Here is a 25,165-nt window from a genome sequence, read left to right on the forward strand (position 1 = left end):
TTGTTTTGCCCTAAGTGCAAAAACCCTTAAGAAAGCACTGGAGCTATTCAAATGCAATGTTTTCCCAAGACACTAACAAGTGACTCATGTTTATGGATCAGAAGTCTACTGTAAAAATATCTTATGCAATAGCTGCTGACCACTTCTTTCTTGTGTTTAGCTTAGTTGAGACAACAAAAAATCCATTTACAGAAACAGTGATAGTTCCCAGATTTTCATGCGACATCTTATAGACATTTTTATTACTGTAGCATCCTCAGTCCGCATATTGGCTGCGTTCTGGAACTGGGGAAATTCCATTCTTCCCACTGAGTAGCTCAGCCTTGGTCCTTCCTCCATGGCAACTGCATCCAGTGAACACCTCTCTCTCTATTCCTGTCTTTCTTCCCTCTCAGACTCTCTTGAAGTTGTCACCAGCAGAAAGCAGAGTTTCTGTAGTTTACATATGACGCATCTTGTCATTTAACAGAGCCTGCTCTTGCAATGGCCTTGAAGTCTTCTCCTCCCGGTTTCTGCACAAACAGAAAACCGTATCCCCTTTCTGTAAGCTAGGTTGATGTCTCTCCAGATTTTAATGCAACAAGTTCAGAGTCATCTATATACTTTCCATTAAACTGTTCACTGTTGGAGTCATGGGGATACAGGTAAATGGGGACCTCTGTGATAGATGTTGCTGTGTAGGAGGTAGATCGCGTAGAGCAATGTTCTCGGCGTCTTTGACCCCATTGGGTTTTATACTGCATCCATTGCCTTTTCAAAGCTCCTTGGACCTGTGAGTGAAATAAACTGGATTTAAGACTAGTGTTAAGAGAGGTTTGGGGCTAGTCTGGACAAATTCAGACAAAAGCCCTGTTCACAAATTACCATGAATGCATGTACACTGTACACTTGAATTTTACTTATACATCCATTGGGTAGTTCTCATGTTATGTTCAGTGCATGTACAGCTCAATGCATGATTCAAACTCCACATTTATCCATGTAACAGCCCCTGGTTCCATTTGTAAAGTGAACGTGTGATAGTTCTTTCTTACAATAGATATGTAAGAACTGTAGATATGTAAGAACTGTAGATATGTAAGATATGTAAGAACTGTAGAATGTGCAGGGCTAAAGTGTCCTGTATATGCCTGTTCTCCTTCCTAAACACATCTGGAATAGTGATGCTAGAATCCAAACAGGTTTAATACATTGTATCGACAGTATTCCATGAATACACACTGAATGTTTTCACAGGATTAAATAAGTAGCTTTTCATGAACAGAGTTGATGGTGAAGATTCATTTTTGCAATGTAATGATGCAGTCAATGTCTGTCAAAAATCCATTTATTTTAATGCTCTGCCTCTATAGTAAAAACAAGACCCATCAAAACAATACTAGATAATTTGTTCTGAGCAAAATTTATTCAGTAGAGAGACTGCACAGACTCTAAATAAATCACATTGTAAAATGTTGTGGATGTTAGCTGAGTACATAGGGAAATATTATTCTAATGTAAACTACTATAGTTCTGAAAAGCAGTTAGGCAAACATCTAATACTGTAGATAGCTGGATGTCTACTGCAGGCACTATGTAACAGAATGTACTTGTACAAATAAGGGTTTCGGTCACTGGAGAAGGAAACTGAAGTGAGATAATGAAGCTCTCTATGTTAGTATAAATGCTTTCAAACTGATGGTATTTTAAAAAGTTAAGAAGCATTCTGTGTTTTTATTCTTTGCTAACTGATGAGCACCGCAACCCTAGAGTTAGACTCGACTGGCTTTCGAGCAAGGGAACCTTTACCTTTACCTTTTTAACTGATCTGAAGACTTTTTTGTGTAGATGCAACATTAACAGTGTTAGGTAATTGTTCACACTCTAAATAATTTATTGTTGGACAATATATTTAGATTCTGTCCCTTGATAATAAAATAGTGAAATGAAGTAGTGGAGAGGGGGAGGGATGTGGAATGAGCCCGATCTCATCAGATCTCAAAAGCTAAGCAGTGTCGGTACTTGGATGGGAGACCACAAGGAAGACTCTGTAGAGGTAGGCAATGGCAGACTACTTAATGAAAAACTTATGGGGTTGCCCACAGGTTGGCTATGACTTGACGACACTTTACACACATGGTGGAGACAGACATGAATAGCAAATGGCTTGTAAATGTCATCTGTTTTAAGTGTTTCATCTTTGGATTTTAAAGATTTTAAAACAAAAAGCGTGACATTTTGTTTATTTATTTTGAAAATCCGTGAATAATCTCTTCATTTAGAAAGTTTATAACTGTTAATGTCATGCCAAGTTCCCACACTGTGGGCCAAGTTAAAAAAATCTAAATCGGGGGGGGGGGGTGTTTCATTGATTTTATACCTTGTAGCTTTGAAATATTTTGTTTCTGTAGGTGTACATGCACACCTTCTGTGTCACATTCATACCTATCTTTGATAGGGAAGTTAGAGACATTTCATTTTATCAGCCATGCAAACAGTATGTGATTGCTACAATTCAGGAAGTACCCACTTGAAATTTAATTCAGTCATGACCTCTCTGGGTGACCTTAAGAAGGCCACTTCCCCCCTCCCCCCACTGTTCACTCTAAACTGAGTTATTTTTAGCCTCCAGCTCACACATTTTTTCTTAGCTCAGGAAGGATGGCTCCAGAGCAAACTAATGTATGCAGTGGCCAAATCGCTTGCTCACAGCTTTAAAGCAAGTAGCTCACAAAGTAGAATGTTTGCTCACAAGACTCCACAGCTTGGAGAGAGCATTTTCCATTACGCTTGTAGAGATTACAAGACAGAATCAAGATCCTACTCACATGGCACTTTTGCTTCACCAGTGAAAAAGCATGTGGAAGTAAATATCTGTGTGAGAGTCCTTCTGTATACTTGCTAACAAACACAGAGGTATTCAGATGCAGAAAAGGACTCTTATAACTAGTCCATAACATAGATTGGTATTATTTTGCCTATAATTTCAAGGGTTGAAGCTGAAACAAATTGTCTATGGCCAGCTTGAGAACTGGGGATTTCTCAGCTTACTGTACCACTATAAACTATATAAATCAATGGTGCAACCTCATTTGGAATACTGTGTGCAGTTCTGGTCACCACACCTTAAAAAGGATATTATAGCTTTGGAAAAAGTGCAGAAAAGGGCAACTCGAATGATAAAAGGGTTGGAACACTTTCCCTATGAGGAAAGGTTAAGGCGCTTAGGGCTCTTTAGCTTGGAGAAACGACGACTGAGGGGTGACATGATTGAGGTTTATAAGATTATGCACGGGATAGAGCAGGTAGAGAAAGAGGTACTTTTCTCCCCTTCTCACAATACAAGAACTTGTGGGCACTCAATGAAATTGCTAAGCGGTCGGGTTAGAACAGATAAAAGGAAGTACTTCTTCACCCAAAGAGTGATAAACACATGGAATTCACTGCCACAGGAAGTGGTGGCGGCTACAAGCATGGACGACTTTAAAAGGGAATTAGATAAGCGTATGGAGCAGAGGTCCATCAGTGGCTATTAGCCACAAGGTATAGATAGGGACTCTGGGGCAAGTGATGCTTGGGGGGGGTCAACAGTGGGAGGGCTTTTAATGTCCTGTCCCCACTGGTGGACCTCCTGATGGCACCTGGTATTTTTGGCCACTGTGTGACAGAGTGTTGGACTGGATGGGCCTTTGGCCTGATCCAACATTGGCGTCTCTTATGTTCTTAAATTCCTTCTGAAGCGTGGTGGGAATAAAACATCATAGAGAGATGAACAAAAACGACACCATATTTTTCTGTTGATTAAGACATCCAAGTTTTTGGGTCACTTTTCACTAAATTTATTTATTTATTTTATTATCAAATTTATATCCCACCCTCCCCATAAAGCGGGCTCAGGGCGGCTTCCATAAAAACATAAATACATTAAAATTACACAAATATTTAACCACACAAATAAAAACAATATAAATACAAAGTGCTGGCAGCAGTTAAAAATTAACCTAGATGGCAGAGTAAATTTCCACTGCCCAGATGTTCCACGATGTTTCTGCTCATAATCAGTTGGATGTTAAAACCACAGATCAGAGCTCTGCAGTAATGGCCTGCAGTAGCAGCGGCCCCTAATTAAATTCCTGGCGGAAGAGCTCCATCTTGCAGGCCCTGCGGAACTGCAAAAGGTCCCGCAGGGCCCTGATCTCCTCCGGGAGCTCGTTCCACCAGGTAGGGACCGCCACTGAAAAGGCTTCGGCCCTGGTAATAGCTAGCTTGGCCTCCCTCGGGCCAGGGAGGGTCAGCCGATTTTGAGACCCAGACCGTAGTGTTCTTGGTGTTATAAGCCAAGCTCTTGTAGTACTGAAGACTTGTGAAACAAACAGCCTGTGCAATGCACTCCAAAGGAAGATGTGGAACATGGGACTGTTTTTGAAATAATTTACACTGGATGGATTTCATTTTCTTTTCCCTTAATGTGAATAGCCCAGTAATAAGCAATAAATCAGTGAGCAACTGAACTTCCATTACCTTACAGCTAAGCCCTCTTCTGTGCCACAGAATAGTTCTCCCCCCCAAGAAATATCACTTTGATCTGTATGCACCTGGCAATAGCTCACTAGACAATTTGGAAGAAACTGAATGCTGAAGATCAGACTGTGGCTTTAACTAATGGATTGTGCTGGATCTGAGGCATGTCTGGAGCGCCAAGAAAAATTTTGGTGGAGAAAACTAGAGAACTCCCTGGTTCTCCAAAGCAACTTATACCAGATGATCCTCTGGACTCTCAAGAAAAGGGGTGGGTGGTGGGTGGGGAATGTGCAGCAGGAGAACAAAATTGCTCACCTTGCATTAGCTCATGCCAGAGTTCACACAAAACTGTGTGGGATTATCTCTCCAACTTTGGTGGTCATAAACTGCAGTCCTACTTGTTCCCATGCCATTCCTGGACCATCACCAATGGCTTGGGGCAAGGGATGTCAAGGGCATTCAATGGGACAAAGGAGGTAGCAAAACCAAAATCCTTTCACTCTTCAGTTCAAGCCATAATAAATTAAATGTCTGACAATTTGACTCCTTGAAGCAGCAACCTCACTCCACCTAATCACAGGACTGGCTCCACTGTCATACCCTCTTTCCTTCCTTTTAGGCTAATAATGTATTGTTTGCTCTTTTCCCTTCCTTGTGCACTTGCAAGAGCAAATGGCATGGTGGTGGAAAATAATAACTCCTTTCTAGGTTTACCAAATTAAAAAAAATAGAAGGTGTCAAACTCCATTTGCCTTAAGACAATTTTCTAGAACGATGCTCTCTGAAAATATGAATCAAGCCAAATTACTTAGGAAGATGTATGCTTTTCCCAGGAACAGATTCCACAAAAATGAGTGGAACCAGATTTGAAATACAGAGGCTTTCCAAATGCCACACAGTGAGCAAAGCTGCACTGTGAATTCTGTGGTTCCTGGACCCTGACCTTGACCTCTGGACACGGAATATCAATCTCAGCACCCAGCAGTGCCAGTGAAAAAGAGAACAGGCTATTATGAAAAACAGGACTGTTGTATCTTCAGCTTTTAAAGTATAAAACTATTACTAGATTGACATCACTGTAATATTTGGCTATTGGGAGAAAATTAATTTAATTGGGGGGAAATTAATGTAATTTCTTAGAAATTTCTTAGAAAACTGCTTTTAACTTATAAAAGGTAGAATCAGTTTGGGCGGCGGGCAGCACTGCGTTTCTCCCCCCCTCTCATCAGCCCTTTCCCCCGCCTTTTTCCCTTCCCCTGTCAGGCGGCAGGTGAGCCAGTGCCGGCCCCTCTCCCGCCCCGCTCGGGTGTCGTCCTTTCTCTGTCTCATCCCCCCAGTTCTGTGAGGAGAGGTAGTGATGGGTTGCCAACCTCCAGCTGGGGCCTGGAGACCCCCCAGGGTTACGATTGGTCAGGCCCCCTGGAGGAAGTGGTAGCCTAGACAGGACAAACTCTGTGGTATACCATAGAGTCCGGATGAAGTCCCTTCCTGGATTTCTTCCTCCACAGGAGCTGCTGCCCCCCAATATCCAGGAATTTCACAGGCTGGAGTTGGGAACCCTAAAAGGTGTTCACTACACCCTCCCTCGTTTGTGGTGGAAGCAGTGGGCCTCCCAACCCCCCCCCCCCCCCGGAGCACCCCTCACGCGAGAGTCTCCTCTCTGTGCTTTAAGGGAGGCTGCAGGGCCAATTCCACCTTGGTTGAGCTGAGCCAGTAGCTTTGGGGCTGTTGTGTCTCCCCCCACCCCAAGGGCAACATCCAGTCCCCTGAAGAAGTAGCAGCTGCCCTCTCCCCTTCTGATTTCTAACTTAAGGTGGCTGTCCCAGTGGCCTGATGAATGAGGACATCCGTATTCACACGTGGCCCTGTTCTTATGATGTCAGCCTAAAGTAATCCGTTTTCTGAAAATGGGCAAATACTTGAATCCTTTTGATCCTTCAGATATCTAAGAGGATATAAAAGTTGTGCAGATGTGGGAGGCTTGGGGTTGCCTTTTCAGCACCAGTTTTCTTTGGGTGAGAGAATGCTGTACACAGAGGCTGTAATCATTTAGGTTCTTTATCATGTCTGTAGGTACCCATGTATTCTGGATTATTCTTTAAACTCAAAAAACCCCTGAAGAGCTGCACTGAACTATGACACTCATTATCTGGCTCTCGACAAATCTTCATTTCAGCTTTACCTAACTTACTTTACAAGACTGTGGGCATGAAGGAGGTAACAGCTACAAAACATTTTGCATGGTGAGAGTGTTACAGGGATCATTAATTCCTACATACATAAATTGGCATCTTGTAAGAAATTACAGGGGATAAACAGTTAGGACACATCCCTTCTCCCTGTTATTTAAGAGCAGCATAGGTGACCTCAGGGGTTTGGGGAAATTTCCTGCTCACCTTGCCCTATAGAACAGGTTATTGGGAGTCAGGGCTAAGTGAATAGAAGCTGTTGTTGTACCCTCAAACATGAGCAATTCAGTGTAGAAACAGGGTGATTTTTGCTTTTTTCAGTTTAGCCTGTATACTGCAGGTGGATCTTGGAGAGGATCCTTGAGGCTGGAGGGCTATACCCACTAGAATACTATAAACTATCAATAAGGCTAATCTTCCCCTTCTCTGTTTTACTTTTGTAACTTCAGCTAAATTCTATGGCTCTTAGAGAGCAATCAGCATGCTCAGTCTGTATTTTGTGTATAATCCCATTGAAACACTGTTGAGTTCCCCACTGAATGGAAACTTAGCCTCATTGAAAAAGGGGACTTTTGCCATGGGGGGGGGGTAAGATTAAACTGTAGGCTTAGAATCAATGAAGTCTAAAATTAATTTTGGCTTGTTTGTAGACTACAGCCTACAGTTTACTGCTTTTCACTCACAAAAATTACATTTTTAATAAGCAAATAAGTGACTTGACAATTCCAAATTTGAGCAGTCAATGGAAACATAGAGGTCCGCAAGCCAAATCTATTAAGTTTAAGTCCCTGAATGCTTTTCTGATGCATATTTATTTTAAAAACATCTGTGGAAAATAATGAATTAATGCATCGCTATGATCTGGAAATTAGGGCTTTGGTTTTCTAAAAAACATGTAATGGAAAAAATAGCATCTCAAACAGTAATTTGTACTTCTTAACTTGCATTCTGATTAATTGGTAAGCATCTGTAATTAAAGCATCTTTTTTTCTGCTAAGCTTGTACAGTAAACAACTTCATTATTAGAATGTCAATGAGCAAATTCAGGTTTAGTTTTTTACCATCCTCTTAGGTTTTATGCCCTGAACAAAAAAAAGAGGGTTAAATCTGCCCTTCAGGCCAGGCAACTCTTCGTCAGAAAGTTCTTGCAACTGGCAGCTCAATGATTCACTAATCACTATTCCCCCCCCTGGACTATCCTAAACTGGTTACCTTTCAGCAGAGTCAAGCTGTACTGGAGAGATGAGACCCAACTCCAACTAACTTTAGTAGAGTCAGGCTACAATCAGGGTTCCCATTGTGTCTGACATTTGAAAACTAGTTTACATCAATGCAAACTCTTGTCAGCTTCTGGACTGAGGCTTTGAGACATGAATACAAAACAGTTCTGCACAGAATTCTACTTTCATATATTTGACAGGCCTTATTCCCAGGAAACAGTTTTTATGATTGAATTGTCAGGTATCGTTAAACATCAAGAGAATCTAAAGTCACTGCAACCTATTAAAATCTCTCTCTTTCTCATGTCCTACAAACTGCAAATGTTCTAAATGTTTAGTTATTAATGGTGTTATTATTCATTTGCCCCACTACTAATTTGTGTAAAACCTTAGCTTCATGTCTGAGAAAGTCCAAAACCTCCCCCACACACCAATCTAGTGGCACCAGGAAAGCTAGACTTAGACCTCATCTTCTCTTTCTCTAATGAGGCAATAAATGTCACTGTTCTGGACAAACTGTTAAAATGTGTATGTATATGCACATAACAGTTTTACATTTTACAGAATGTCTGTATTATTTTGCATAGAGATAAAACCTGGTTTACTTTTCTTTAACAGCCCCTTTCTTTTATTTCAGGAGGTTGTTCTAGTTAACTCCTCTTACAGGATCACAATGCTTTTTCTCAAGTGCCTCTCAAGTAGGGCTTCTAGTAGGTAGTAAATTGGTGCTTGACAAGTCCTTGCACCACACTTAGTATATCATTACAGAAGAATAGGAGTGAAAAGCCAAGAAGGCATATAACATGATGGGTGTGTGAGAGAACAGTTATCCAAAGGGATTTATTTTCCACTGACCTCTTCAAAATGGCTAAATTTGGAAACCGGTCAGTGCTTATTACTGGATGTGTGAACAAAATGACATATTATATGTGTGTTAGGCCATATTGCTTTTCCAAATATTTAGGATTATGAGTTTGCATGTTGTGGTCTCACAGCACATGCCTGCAAATCTGCAGGTCAGAACAAAGACATATTTTCTTCTTCTGTTTAGTATTGTTTTGGGTTAGTGTTCACACACAACGAAGCATTGGGCTTTGTGACTCTCAAAAAGCCACCTGCCCATGGCACGAGGGGGGGGGGAGGGTTTAAGCTATTTTTGAAACTAAACTTTAAAAAAACCATTTGTGGTGTAGCACAATCATATGGTATGGTTTTTGTTTGCTGCCCCAAGGGCAAAAAAGTCTAACCTCACCAAGTGTCCCCAAGATCATAGTCCTATTCAGAGCTTCACGTACCTGTAGGCTAAACTCATGTAACTGGAATGAGAAATACACTTAATGCTTTGACCGCCAAATATTCAGTAAAAGGTCTGAGCAGAGCCCTTATGCGAACACTAGTATTTGTGCACAGATTCTTTTATACTGCTGAGTACCGTACAGAAATGGTCCGCAGTGGCTCAGAGGTTAAGATGCTGAGCTGCAGACTGGAAGGTATGTAGTTCGACAGTTCGAGACCCATGTGACAGAGTGAGTTCCTGTCTCTGGCCCCGGCTCCTGCCAACATAGCAGTTCGAAAGCAAGAAATTGAAAGTAGATAAATAGGTAGCATTTCAGTGGGAAGGTAACAGCGTTCCATGCACCTTGGCGTTTAGTCATGCCAGCCACGTGACCATGGAAACATCTTTGGACAGTGCTGGCTCTTCAGCTTGGAAACGGAGATGAGCACCATCCCCTAGAGTCGGATTCAACTGGCTTTCGAGCAAGGGAAACCTTTACCTTGACCTTTTTACCCTACAGAAATCCATATTCTCAGCTGAACATATATACCATCCATGTGTACATTTGCAAACACCTTGGACTCTCCTTTGCTTGTATGGAGGCTGGGGGGATGAAGCTAGTGGGCATGATCTTACTCCCGCTGTATATATTCAACATGTAGGTATTTAAATGTCTGCACAGGGCTCTTGTACATGTCTAAAGTAGTTCTTTGGAATTTTGCCCATGTTGTTATTTTTAACTATGAATATTACTTCTTATTTTAAAAGGTCATGGATGGTAGCAACTACTTCAGGTACCTTTTGGTGTAGGTTCAGGAAAGAAATTTAAGAATGAATGAATGAATGAATGGCACCTGATCCAGCAAGAGGAACCATAAGCAAATTGCTCCCTCTGCAAATGTAAGAAGAGGCTGTTGCACACAGGCATGACTTTTGCATCATGTTTGTGACCCTGGGATCTGTGTACACAGTGCTGTTATTCAGGAGTGAGCAGTGATATTGTCAATTGTCATAAATTTATGTTAAAGTTGTGCGCATTAGAATGAATGAAATTATTTTCTATGCTTACCTCTCCATTGAAGAAACAGAAAATGGTTGCCACAAGTAAACCCTAAGGAAAAAGAAATGGATTTAGATTGTTCCTGTGACTGTCCTACTTTTTGTGTTTATGGTACAAAGAAATGACACAAGTGTAATGCAGTCATAACATAATGCAAACATAATTGTGTATTGTAGACTGTGATAGCTAAAACTGACTATTTTACAGTGACAGTTTTCAGTGCTGATCCCTCCACCCCAGTAATACTAGCTTTCTCACCACCTTTCTAGTTGACATGAGATGGGCATATCCTCTATACCAACTAAAAAATGTAGAGGTGTCTGAGGACAAACTACCACTTGGATGCCATTGTTAAAGGGAAATGAAAGGTACATTGGCGTTAAGGAGAGGAGAGGAACAATACCATAAATGCCACAGATTTATTGCGGCATACATTTCTCACTTGATAAAATACATGTTCTCTCTCTCACACACACCCCCACACACCACAAGGAAACAATATGAAAGACCTCCCAATGCCATGATCTGTGAAATTAAGCAGAGTACAACAGTGTACGAAGTAAGAACAGAATCCCACAGAGTAGAGCCCCGTAGTCCCAGAGACCATGCTGCAACTGATTGCCTCAGCAATAGAAGGAAGGCAGTTGCCTGCTTGCATTTCACTGAAAATGCCTGCAACATCAGACCATAAAATCATGGCCCGACAAACCTGCTGTTCTGCTGCTCTCTCTTTTTAAAAACATCCAGCCTGATTAAGACCTCTGGGGACCTCAAAAACCTGCGCAATTCTTTGCATCTGTTTGGTTAGTCCTAATAAAAGGTATCACACAGAATTTATTCTTGTTTTAAGACCAGAGGGAGCCATTTAATAAAAGCAGTCATTGTGTTTGTTCCATATTTCTAGCTAAACAACGCTAATTTAACATCTGTAGTGAAAAGAAACCAGACGTCCTGATTACATTCAAATCAAATCAAATAAATTTCCTGATCTAAAACGACGATAGTAGCATGTTGGAAGAGCAGTGATCTTCCACCTATTAGACAATGGTATTTTAGAATTTGGAACCATTTATTAATGGATAAAATATCAGATTGTTTAACAAGTTATGACTCTTCTTCTGGTTCCTCTGAATATTTAGAAAGATGGTATCCAGTGCTGGAGAAACTGGATGACATACTTGAAGACTACAGACCTTCTCAGAGACATCAATATTATAATTTTTTGAAAACAAGTTGGTTAATTTGATTTGAGTTATGGATTTTAATGGTATAACTTTTCTCTTGGAAATACTATTAGAAGTTATGACACTAGAACTGATTGTGTAAAAGGTTTATAAGGTTTGTTTTTACATTTTTTCTTATTTACGTTATATTTTGAAGTTATACATTCTGCTAAATTGTTGTACTACTTTGTCAAGTACTGTATTACTTTATCAAGACATGCTCATGTTTATTCTCTCTTACTTATTTGTTAATTGTTGAAAATGAAAATAATTTAACCCCCCCCCGGATATATTCCTGTTCAGCAATTTCACACTAGAGCGCCCTTTCTGAAGTATGATGACTCTGAGGTTAGCAGCGGAGTATCCTGGAAGACTGAAATGTTCTCCTGCTGTTCTCCTGCTGATTTCTCCTGCTGATTTCAGAAGGCCAGTTCAGTGCTATGCCTGGGACCATTTCAGTTTGTGAAAATACCATGGGAAGTGCAAGCCCATTCTTCAAGCATGCTGCAGTCATGACTGGAATACAGTCCTCACATTTCTGGGAGGCATAGCACTCTCTTTACATGAAATTATCAGGTTCTCATGGAAGCCACAAGGATATCTATTGTGTGAACTGGCTCTTAATACTGCTATTTTAAAAGCCAGATATGCGTCCATTTATTATTTTATTTAAGGACCTATATTTAGGGCTGCCAACCTCCAGGTGGGGCCTGGAGAGCTCTCAGAATTACAACTGATCTCCAGAGACCTTGGAGAAAATGTCTGCTTTGGAGGATTGGGCTCTCTGGCATTATATCCTGCTGAGGTCCTTCCACTCTCTAAACCCTGCCCTCCCAAAATTTCACACCCCCCCCCGATATTTCCCAGCCTGGAGTTGGCAACCCTATCTGTGTAGATAGCAGAAGGGTATTACTGGCAGGTGATAGCATATATCAGTCTGGAGGATGACCTGTTGAATGCTATTGCTGACATTATTGCAGTTTGCTATAGTGTTGCCTGGGTAGATGTGGCCCAGAAGATTAGTTTTCTTTGGAGGAGAGCAGTGGACTGATCAGGGGTCATTTCGTAGAAAAAGAGCTAGGGGGACTCATTAGCATAACTCATTAGCATATGCCACACCCCCTGACATCACCGGAAGTGTGTCCTCCCCATAGCCGGCGGCGACCTCCAGCGGGCACCAGCAGGGAGCTCCAGGCCCCACCCTCCCGCACCTCACCCGGGGGGATGGCGTCCCCCCGCGTCCCCCCCAAATGACCCCTGGGACTGATTAATTCTTGCAGTAATTCTAAGTGCACAGATAATTTGAATGACAGAATCAAGCATGTTTTAGACATAAGAACAGCAATGGCACATCCCCAGTTTATTTTTCTAGTGATGTCATGGCACTGGAAAACAGTGTCTGAGGGATCGAAAATAAATTACAGTGCCTTTCGAATAATGTCATTTACAGCCACTCCTTTTGGTATCTTCTTCACATTCTGTGAAGTGAGGAAGATTAACGAGGGCAAAATCACTTCTGACCATCTGCTAAGATTCACCAGCCTAGATAGGCAATTATATCATCTTCAAATGAAAGCTATTTTCACTTGCCTTTAGAAAACCAAATTGCTCTCTGCATGATTTTTGCTCTTATGTCAGTTCAGGAAGATACAATTTTCAAACCAAGAGAGAAACTGTTTTTACAGAACCTATTAATATTATTGGTTTCCAAATATAGCTTGCAGATTGTGACTGAGTCTAAGATTCATTTCTAATAGGGTTGCCAGGTCTGGGCTGGAAAATACCTGGAGACTTTGGGAGTGGAGACAGGAGAGGGTAGGGTTTGGGGAGGAAGGCCTCAGCATAGTATAATGTCCACCCTTCAAAGCAGCCATTTTCTCCAGCGGAGCTGATCTCTGTCAGCTGGAGATCAATTGTAAAAGTGGGAGATCCCCAGGCCCCACCTGGATGCTGGCAACCCTAATTTCTAATGGTTAGCTATCCACAGAAAGGTCCAATATGTCATTCTCATAAAATAGTCTCTTTTTCTTTTTAATTTTTTAAAGTAAAAGTGCATATTTGAGGTGTGGACATCTGAGGTGCATATAGGGTTGCCAAGTCAAAATTTCATCGGAGCGAGGACTCCCCGCTGGTGGCTGGAGGGCGGCTGGAGCGCGCATCCACGTCACCTGGAAGTGACATGACACCACCGGGCATGCTGGGGCGGGACCACAACCATCTGAGGGAAAACCATAGAGTTTTCCCTCGGATGACCGTGGCCCCGCCCCCAGCGTGCCCGGTGTTGTCACGTCACTTCTGGGTGACGCGCACATCAGGATGGGGTTCCCCCTGGGGCCCGATCCGCTGGCAGTGGGGAACGGGCCTCTGGGGTGGGGGTTCTTGGCAAGCCTAGGTGCATAGCCTATCTGGACTGGCATGAGAGCAACTGTGGAGGCAGCTAAATCGTTCACAAGCAGGCCCATCTGGCCCTGTCAAGGTCTATTACTTCCTCTGTAAACTTAGCAAGCTAAACCATTTGAGCATAAGTACTTACCATAGGCTGAACACACCCCCAAACTACTTGAAGAATTGCTTTCTCCCATATCAACCTGCCTAATGTTTGAGATCAAAAGGTGGGGCCTTCCTGTAGACACCTACCTTGTCTGAAGTGAGACTCATGGTGACTCATGACAGGGGCCTCTCAGCAGATGGCACCAAGCTCTGGAGCTCCTTCCTAAAGAAGGTGATGTTTGCACTGTCTCTACAGGCCTTGTGTGGAAATTGCCAAAAACTAAATTTTATTCCAGAAGGCCTTTGGATAGATATTGTGTCTGGACACGTTTAAATGGTATTTATGATATGAAATGTTTATGACTGGATTTTTATCTTTGTGGGAGGCCTTGGATACCTAGTGTGGTAGAAAGGTATATAGAAGTATACAAAATAACAAAATCTCCTCTTATTCTTTGTTGCTCACAGCCCTTACTGAGAACTGCTTTATCACTATTTTTCTGCTTTTAAATGGGAAATAGTGATGTCGTATTGCCAATCAGCTTTGAACATATTATGTAACCAATCAATGTCTCTGAAAGCAAATTCAAAATGTGTTGGCAGCGATTCCCACAAAGCATTGCCCTAACTCTGAATGACATGCAGTGTACCAAGGTTCAGCTGTGTGCATATTCATGACAAGACTCAGGTTCAGTCCTAATTTACATGTAAGCCTGCAGAGGAACACACATGGTTGCCATGGCAACCACACTGGTGGTATGGACTTACAAGGGTGTCTTAAACTCTTTTCTAATACTTGAAGAAAGGTATTTTTTTAATCTGTGCCTCTCTACCACTAATAAAGGCATTTTGATCATAGACAACCTCCACTCTTCTAAATTCAGTTCTTATTTGGAGTTTTATAGACATATAGTTTTTTCCCCCAAGAGTGTAATGGGAGAACATGGCTTGAAGTCAATGAGTTTGTTCAGATGGCCTTGAAATTAGATTTTAGTTAACAATTCTGTAGAAGTTGCTGTCTGAGGTAAGAATAAAAGTCTGGTGTGAAAAGTGAGACATAGTTGTTATTTCTACAAGACAGAAAGTAACAGCAATAAATGGGGTAATAAAAAGGTTGTCAGCACAATAAAGAGGGCTGCCATTGCCTGAACAGGGGAACGGAGTGAGAAGATGTCTCTGTTTATCGCTGGCTTTAAAATAAGGTGAAATGGGATAGACCTTGGATGTGAAAACAGTGGGCTGTTTGAACCTGGCACTATTGTGCTTGCTTAGTAGGTAATTATACTAGTACAGAGTGTGTCCATTGCTATTCCTATTGAGAAAGTTTGTGTGGAAGAATGGAAATGTCAGCTAGCCTGGTGTGGAATGGTCAGTGCCCAATTCTCAGGGCTTGCTTATCCATTCGCAACACTTTCATGTGACATAAAACTGCCTTATTCTGAGACAAACCATTGGCCTACTAAGGCCAATACTGTCTACTTTGGCAGTGCATCCCCAAGGTCTCAGGACAAGGGCTTGCATCTCACCCACTACTACATGAACATTTTAAATGGAGATGTTGGGGACTGAACCTGCAACCTTCTGTGTGTGACACTGATACTCTACCACTGATCTACTGCCCCTCTCCGATTCCTGAACTATAATCTATTCTCATGTTATGCTAGAGGTAAAGTTGCAGTTGCTCCAACAGAGAACCTCCTACATTTCTAGAAAATTAATTCTAGGATCTGTTTCCATTTCATGAAGTTACCTAGATATTTCAACAGAAGGATTCAAGAAACTCTATCAAAGTGTAATTTCAACATAACTGTGTGAGAGCAGCTCATATAATCTATTGGTTTAAAAGTTCTCGGTATCTCTCAATTTTGCAGCATTTGTTAGAGGCCTATTTGTGCATTGCTGCTGTGTTGTCAGCAACAAGTCCATTGTGGCTTCTCTCTTGCTGCTCCAGTTATATCTACAGTGATGGAAAAAATAATGTGACTTCTTCACATGACAACACCCTGATACTTGGAACTGTCTTAAATAACATGGATTTGTACATAATTGTACTTTACATGTTCACATCTTGCATGCACCACATTTCTGGCATATTTGTTGCCTATTGTGGGGGGACTGGAAAGTTCATTGCTCCCGTCACTTTCTGTCTACTTTTTGATTCAAGATGGGAACTCCTCTCTGCCAACTTTATTTCTCCTATTCAATTCTACAACTGGTTTCAGACATAACAAAGAAAGAAGATACAAATTTGGAGACAGTTGTAGCTAGACAACTTCAGATATTCTTGGACTGAAGGATCTAGATCCTGGGTTCAATCTGGATTCACACCTGGTCATAGCATGGAAGTTGCCTTGATCACCAGGATGGATAACCTACACCACTCAATTGATGGTCCTCTTGGACCACTATATAGCCCTTGTCCATAGTATCCTGCTAGACCTCCTAACTGGGATGGACTTTGGAGGATAAGAGTTATTTTGATTTTGTTCCTTCATGCAGGGCAGGTACTGGGGGACTTCTGTTTGACATCTTGGTCACTGTCATATGGGCTACCTCAAGGATCAATTGTGTCATGCAGGATTTTTTGGTCACTTGCCCCAAACTGTGAAAACGGCTTCCTAAAGAAGTGAGGTTGGCACCTTGACTTGAAAACTAAATTATTTATTTATAAAATCTATATACTGCCTCTTCAGAGACCAGTTTGACTTTTAATGGTTTTTCTTTTTCTGGAATGCCTTTCAATGGGACCAGAGGAGGGTTGATGTCTATAGATTCACCCCTGAACTTGTTGTATTTTAAATTTGTTTGTTTTATAATGAAATTGTTTTATGCCTCAATTTATTTATTTAGAAAATTTATACATCACCTTCCCAGAGACGTGCTCAAGGTTACTCACAAAAACCCAATAAAATAAAAAATGAGATTAAACATTAATTAACAAATAGCCATAAAAATCTATCCATAAAACTCTGTTTGGACATAAAATCCAGCCAAGGTATAAAATGTCAACAGAATAAATGACCTTCATAATATAGTCTGCAGGCTAGAAGTAGACCATAAAGCAATGACAGAAGGTTGGGCCCTCTCAGTTAAAAGCCTGGGGGAAACTGTTTTGGCTCAGCACCTAAAGGAGAATAAGATGGAGGTCAGGCAAGACTCAAGGGGCTGCCCATTCTACAAATGAGGTGTCACCATTGAAAAATTCCTGCTTCTGGTTGCCACACCCACCTCACCTCTGAAGATGGGAATACCAAAAGCAGGGACAGGGAAGGTGATCCTAACTGAAAGATGGATCACCTGAGCCAGATTATCAGGAGGGACAACAAGTGGTGCATTAGTGGAGGCTGATAAAGGCATTACACGCTATGGAAGAAACCTGAGCTTCCAGTCATGGGCCAGGATGTAATAGCATTCCCAAGTGACATACCAACTCCTTCAGGGCAAGCGCAAACCCAGTTGTGAGAGACTGTGAGGATATCTGGGTGGAAAGGCAGTTGAAAAGGACTACAAAGAAATACATACTCTTACCTCAGGGCCAGAAGTCCTTTGTGTTTTGTGCTGGCAAACTCGCACCACATCATGACTTCTACAACTGTGTGGTTCATCTACCTAAATTTGACTTGCTTAACTTAATATGTGTAAGTTATTCTTACAATGTCTGGGTTATTCCAACTCTCATATGATAAGCTGTTCAGATTGAGTATATTGTAGTGGCTAAGGCTGTGGGCATTGCTCTAGGAAGGCTGGCTTGGCGGTTGGCTCACTGCAAGACTTTGGGCTGAATATCAGCAACATGGACTACTAATGGTGGCTTTTCTTAGGAGGTTGTGGTCAAAAGCACTGTATAAATACTAAATATTATTATTGCTGTTCTAAGTTGTCAGCTTGGCTCTTGCTTGTCTTATTTAAATCATCAAAAAGAATTCACTGCTGATATTACTTATTATTCTATTTCTCTTTCTTGATAAAGAAACAATCAGTTTGTAGCAAATAAGTTCATACTGACGATTGGTCAAGGCACTTATTATTATTATTATTATTATTAGCACTTGAGTTCTAATAGTAGTAACAGTAGTAGTTACATCTGTCTGGGGTATTGAAATATTTTTATTACTGTAAAATGCTCTGCTTTGTGCTTGTTTCTTTTAAATCATTTTTCGACTTGATCACCCATTATGTTCTGTAGACTGGAATTTATATTCCTCTTCACTATCAATAACTAGACTATGCATTACCAGAATGCAGATAGTTGTATGGTGATTTTTCCATTTGCAAATTACTCAAATTAAGTATCTAGTTCTGGCTGCTGAGGCATTTCACTCATGTGGCGAGATGTCATTTTCGCCTTACCTTGCTCTCACCAGCTATGAGGTTGCAGAACCATTTTACACATTCAGATTAATCTATGGATTTGCTCATTTTACGGGCTTTTTAAAAGGTAAATATGCTTTTCAACATGATTCTTTTTAAACTGGGCTGAAACATCCAGAGATTTCTGCTTCTCCCTCAGAGTACCCTATCTGGTACAGGATGTATGAAAGATTGCTCCGCATGCATATTTTCTCTCACATATTCTTAAGAATATAAGAAGAGCCCTGCTGGATTAGACCAGTGGTCTAGCTAGCTCAGCATCTTTTTTCCAGACAGTGGCCAGCCAGCAGCTCTGGAGGAGAACATTCTTTACCTAATGGATAATGGCTGACAGAAGTAAAGGAGGAGACTGAACAATACAATGATGGGGGGAAAGCACAAAATGACTGAACAAATAAGCAGCTAGAGAGATCCACAGGGAGCTGAAAAAGTGCGGGAAACTAACTATGTTGTAAGGGAACCAAGTACAGTGAAGCTAAGTATTTGAATTGGAAATAGACAGGTAGCTCTTCAGTTCTAGAAACCCTTTTAGAATACTGTCGTGTTGGAAAAGAACATGAAAGTCTGCTTTATTTTTGCCTTTCATTTTTAAACTGCTCAGTTTATCAGATATGACATCTGCATCCATTCGTTATGCCCAAACAATCTCATAATAGCGAAGCACTTATGAAGCTGAGAAACCAGCAAGACAAGGATCATTGCTGCTTCGACTGAAAAGTGTGATATGTTAAGGACAATCTTGTCAAGAGAGTGGGACAGTTAGAGCTGAACTGGCTCCTATTGTTCAGGTTCACTTTCCGTCTGAGAGACCTGGCAGGGGATGCTTTATTGTGTTATTTTCCAGCTGAGAATACCACTCTGTGGAGAAAATGCTATTATAGTGTTTCAAATGGAAACATGCAGCCTCTGGTTCAGCACCTTCCATCTTCCTATTAACTGTGGAGTGCACTGGGATACCAAGTACTTTTGACACAAAAGCAGAGCATTTCTGTTCAATATACTCAAAATGGATTAACACAAAAAGATGTAAACCATTTCGGGGGGGGGGGATCCTCCTGAATTGCTGTGTTCATATAGCTATAAAATGGGGTATTTTGCAAAATCTTTAATCTATATTATTCACACTTGCAAGAAGTAGGGCCCTAGTTCTTATAAAATGGGGTATACCAACAGATAAGCCAGTATAGTACTACAACACACATTGATATTGTAATAATTAATTACAAATATTGACACCTGAGAAAATTACAGGAAAGGTAGGGCAAAGAGAAGGTTTCCTTTCTTATCCTTGGAGTCCTTGTGTCCATCAGGTCCATGTACTTCGTGCATGATGGAACCAAGAGGAGACTGATGCAATGTCCCAAGATCTTCCAGGGCATGGCAGTGGGCCTCTTTATTTGCCTCTCACACAGAGGGTGCATAAGTTTACCAAATGAAGGATTCTAGGGAGGCCAGTGCTGTCTCATGAAACGATGTACCACCGGCCTCCACATAACTGCTTGGCGAGCCCTAGGTTGGCAGAGAGTGCTCAGTGGTGCTCACTGCTTTTTGTTGAAGACATCTCCATCCCCCTGCAAGCTGAGGGACACCATACGTGTTAGTGGAGAGATTCTTCAGAGGCATGGAAAACTCCAGAATCTGCCCAGCACAAAACTTCAGAATCTCCCCAGTATGCATTTTTTCCATTGATTTCTACCACTGATAAAAAATTTCTTCCCAGCCCCCCGTTTCCTGCCCTCCATGTCTGCACTACTCAGACTAATCTCAGATTAAAAATACATTTTATTTGTATCCCATCTTTCCTCCAGGACGTTTAGAGTGGCATTTCACAGTGCAATCCTAAACTGAATTATGCCCTTCTAAACGCACTGGTTTAGAAGGGTGTAACTCTGTCTAGGATTGCGTTGCTTATCTCACAACCATCCTTAAATAATTGATTAGGCAGGAAAATCATGATTTGCCACGGAAAACAGTTCTGCCAAACAATTCTCTCCTTCTAGCTGGCTTTTATTGCATAGGATCTTGCAAAGGATTTTTTTTGGGGGGGGGGGGGAGCAAGTAAAGCACACCCTTGTCCTCAAGCAGTCTATACTGGTACAATCCAATGTGAGATTCCCTGATTTTTGAGACCCAGCCATGAAAGGATAACCCTATCTTTGTTTACTCAGAAATAAATTCCTCTGATTTAAATAAGGCTTATTCCCAACTTAGTATTCATATAAAATTGCATCTCAAGTACTGGCAAGCTGCTACAGATATTTTAAGGTTGGATCACTTATCTAGAAAATACCAGTCCACAAAATCAATTAAGGTGGTGTAAAGCTGACTTGTGCTCATTGACTTCAGTGGCACTAATCCATTAGCTGAACTCAGCTGTGTTTCCTGGGAAAAAATGCCTTTGCCAGATGAAATCTACCAGCAAATACATCATCCAAAACTCTTAGTTAATGTTTTAAACTCTTACCTGGTAATGCATCAATATGTGCATGACGTAATCATAGACTTCTCCAGCAAGTCTGTTTTCTGGTCTCCAAGGAATAATGACAAACTGAATCCCTAACAAGGGCACGAGGATTAAAGTGGCTCGGACAGCCTTCATGTACATGTTGGACTCAGCCCGATGCGTGTCTCTCAGCTTTGTGACAAGAACTCGGACAATGTTAAGCAGAAAGAAAAAATTGACCTGCAAGAACAGAAACATTATTATACAGGCTTCCTTATTTTTCTAATTTACTAGAAACAATCAAACTTATGAAACTTTAAATACAGGAATATACTGTCAGTTTTCAATATAAAATGGCTTAAAAATAAGATCTGTTGAAATTCCATTGAACATTTTTTATGGCACATACAATCATTACATGATATTCATGGCATTCAGCATGGATCTCTGACCTCAGGAATCTGTAAAGAAGTTTGCAGAGGGGAAAAATGAAGACACCATATTGACACTGTCTGCTGCGTCACTTGGACCTAACCTTCCCCCCACCACAGAATTTATATTTTGTGCTTGCATTTTATTTATTTACATTACATTATTTACACACATAATTTATTTACATTATTTACATACATTACATTACATTCCACCTTTCTGCAATGGTAACCCAAAGAAGTTTAACAACAGCATTCTCTCCTCCTTCATTTTATCTTCAAAGTAACAATCCTGTAAAGTAGGTTAGGCTAAATGAGTGAGAGAGCGACTGGCCCAAGATCACCCACTGAGCTTCATGGCAGACGGGATTTGAACCTGTGTCTTCCAGGTCCTAGGGTCTGGTCACACGGACCTCTTACTGCGCTAGTTTTCCCGCAATTCTTATATCCGAGACATATCCGCGACATATCCGCGACATTTTATATCGCTAGGAGGTGGTCAGACGGTCCCTCTGTCTTCCGCTTCCCTCGCGCAAAGTACTGTTCACACAGGCGGTTTTTTTTTTGTTTGTTTGTTTGTTTTAAATCTGGGCATGCGCTCGTCTTCCCATGCGCTCGGGCGTACATACAAACTAATAAAAAGACCTTTGCTGTCCTTTCTTCTACCCGCTGGCGGCAAACACCCCCCCCAACCCAAGCACAGGAGCCGGGAGTGCCAGACCCTCCTCGGAGTGGGCAAGAGGTTTAGGAGGCATGAACCCTGTCGCCTAAATTTTCACTCCCCTTCGGGCAAGAGGCACTGCCCGGGCTTCCTCCCCTGCCCGGCGGCGGCGGCGGCGGCTTCCCTTCCCAGCCCGCCTCCTTTTCTCTCCCGCGGTGCCTTGCACTGATAAGCGAGGGAGAAGCAGCAGGCGAGGGAGTGGGTCTGTGTATGTGCAGCCGCCGCCATGCGGAGAAGGGACCGGCCCGGGTGGGGAGGCGGTGTGGGTAGAACGAGTTGGGAGAGCGAGCGAGAGCAGCTCTGGCTGGCTAGCTGGCCAGCCAGCCGGCGCACACACCCGGGAGCGGCTTTGAACTTGCTCGCTCCCTCCCAACAAAGTTCCCGGCTCTGCCTGTGCTCAGCGGGGTTTTTTTCTTGTTTGACAGCTGGGCGCAGACGGCGGCCTCGGTGGGATCTAAAAGACCAAAATAAAAGCTAGCGCCTGTTTGCACAAGCGCATAGCTAAAACCAGAAACACACCAAAAAAAAACCAACGGGGGGAGGGTAGCGCGGTCACGGCGGATTGCTGTCCAGATACCAAAACCGCGGATACAAAGCGCGAGATGTCAGAAAACACCTGTTCCAACAGGTGTCAAAAAAACGCGGATAAAAGATCAGAAACCGCGGGAGTCTGCCGGCTTCGGACCGGGAAGCGGGTTTGCCTATGTAGACAGGAAACTTTACTGTGGGAGAAATCAGCTGCGAGTCCGGGAAAGAATGTAGACAGGAAACTTTACTGCGGGAGAAATCAGCTGCGAGTCCCGCACTAAACATCCGTGTGACCACGACCCTAGTCTAACTTTCTAATACTATATCAACTTGGGTTTCTGAAACTCACACCACAATCTTCTCTGTAACAGAAGGCATGGGGAAGGTGGCAAGCAAAAATGCCACATTATGAAGATGAGTACCTTTATAAGGCTACCTTATCTCCACGTCACCTGTATCTCCCTGCCTTTCCCAACCACCACCACTGGTGGGATCTGAACCAGTCTTTGCTACCTTGTTCCCCCTGATCTAAAAATATTTTAAAATATTTTTTTAAAGAGTGCTTCTCAGAATCACTACTTTATCTTCCCTAGTTTTGTGAGCGCAATTACTATGTTGGCTTGAGCCCCACTTAACATTTTTGGAGGCAACGCCTGACACACTATTACTGAGAAACAACAGGACTCCTTTCTGCTTAAACACTATTGTCTCTCCTTTAATGTCTGTTGAATTGGTAGCCAGTACATTTTTTGAATGGCAGTATGTTAAAGAGCAAGCCAGACAGTCAAATCAGTAATCGTGATACATTTTTAACAAAGTAGTTTGAGTTTCTTTTAGAAATATGATGCTTTTCTTTCTTAGAGTGACTGAAGTCCACAGCTCAATACTGGGACCTATTTAATAGTTTGCACAATTCCCGCCAGTGTTGGAAATTGAAAACCCCGGGGGGGGGGGGGATTAGGCTGCTGCAATAAATCTTGAGCCAGCTGCAATTCTGGAGAGGATGAGGAGGAGCTTGCAAGGAGTTCCCATGCAGATGATAAAATTATGATCTTATGCACAGCAGCTTACTTTTACAAACCATTACAAACCAGAGCCAGTTTGGTGTAGTGGTTAAGTGCGCGTACTTTAATCTGGGAGAACCGGGTTTGATTCCCCACTCCTTCACTTGCACCTGCTGATGTGACCTTGGGTCAGTCACAAGCTCTGGCACAGCTGTCCTTGAAAAAGAGCAGTTTGTGTCAGAGTTCTCTCAGTCCCACCCACCTCACAGGGTGTCTGTTGTGGGGAGGGGAAGGGAAAGGAGTTTGTAAGCCGCTCTGAGACTCCAAGTGAAGGGCGGGGTATAAATCCAATCTCCTCTTCTCTTCTTCTTCTTCATTACATTGAAAATGATCAAGTGTAGTTTTCATTCTGCGTGAACAGAATGATTCATTTAAACCTGAACAGAACAACCAAATAATATTCTAAACAGATTAGGTCTCCCTCACCCAAAGTATTACGCCTCCATCCGGCAGCCGAAATCTAAATTCATTTCCCCCAAACAGATTGAGGCTACCTTTTTTTGCATTTCCATTGTACTTATCACCAAGGTATTTGTTTTTATATCCAAAGGATGTGACTGTGTCTGCAGGCAGGCAAAGGTCAGGCTCCAGGTCATTACATTTTTAAAGTTTCATGATACTGACTCATACCCTAGTCTTACAGGCATGGGCTCTTTTTGTAGAAAAAGTCCAGTAGGAACTCATTAGCATAATAGGCCACACGCAACAGCAGGAACTCATTAGCATATTGGGCCACACCCCTGACAGCACAGCTCATTAGCACATTAGGACGCACCCACACGTTACCAGAAATGTGGTTATCCAGCCACACCCACCTTTTGCTTGTTATTCTGTTTACCTTGTTCGTTGTCAAAACCCAGGGCTTTTTTTGTAGCAGGAACCCCTTTGCATGTTAGGCCACACACCCCTAATGTAGCCAATCCTAATGAGTTTCTGCTGTTGGGTGTGGCCTGTTATTATGCTAATGAGTTCCTGCTGGGCGTGGCCAACTTGGGAGCCAGCCGGAACTCTGTTCCTGTGCGTTCCTGCCCAAAAATAGCCCTGCAGGTATGTGTGCAAAGCTCTGGTAAAGATTCAGATTGGCTTGAAGAGACTGAGGCAGCTGCTTCAAAAGCCAGTGCTAGCTAAATCTGCCGGTTGCAATCCAACTGTAAAATGTTCCTGTCAAATACTGACAGGAAGGAATGCATGAGCATAAAATGAGTTTAGGATTCAAGGTAAGCTGCTCAACAGCTTTAATGCTGCTCCCCAGCAGTATCTGGTAACAGTGATTATTCCTAGTGTAGCATCACCAAACCATGCTATTATGCCATCGTGGCACTACTTACTGAGAGGTTATGACATTTCCTCCAAAAGAGGAAAACAGGGACATGCTTTCAATACCCTTATGCTCATATAAAGGCTTCCTGCCTAAGCTCCCTCCACATGACACATTGCTCAAGGCGCTTCTTTGTCTGATAGACTTTCTATTGATTTAGGCACAGCTTGCTTGCTCTGCTTCCGTTTGTGCAAGAGCTCACTGAAAACTATTGATCCTGTGCAAATGGATATACAAGTGGCAGAGGAAGCAGAGTGCACCGCAGTTGAGCAAAGTGCATATGGAATGCGTTCACAGGATCCAAGCCTTAATCTATGCCTGCACTGTTTTT

At 42.1% G+C, this 25,165-nt stretch overlaps 1 protein-coding gene across 1 annotated transcript in view; it reads right to left on the bottom strand.

Annotated features, from left to right (window-relative positions):
- Positions 1-276: 276 nt before the first annotated feature.
- The window catches only part of CALCR (calcitonin receptor), a 96,891-nt gene continuing 72,002 nt past the window's right edge, over positions 277-25,165 (bottom strand). The window contains exons 10-12 of the mRNA XM_015420206.1: positions 20,794-21,012; positions 10,255-10,296; positions 277-770 (exon numbers count right to left, since the gene is read on the bottom strand). Coding sequence (XP_015275692.1) covers positions 549-770; positions 10,255-10,296; positions 20,794-21,012 — 483 coding nt within the window. The 3' untranslated portion in view covers positions 277-548. The remainder of the gene's footprint in view (positions 771-10,254; positions 10,297-20,793; positions 21,013-25,165) is intronic.

The sequence above is a fragment of the Gekko japonicus genome, unplaced genomic scaffold (genome assembly GCF_001447785.1).
Source record: "Gekko japonicus isolate JY-2015 unplaced genomic scaffold, Gekko_japonicus_V1.1 scaffold154, whole genome shotgun sequence".
NCBI lineage: Eukaryota > Metazoa > Chordata > Lepidosauria > Squamata > Gekkonidae > Gekko > Gekko japonicus.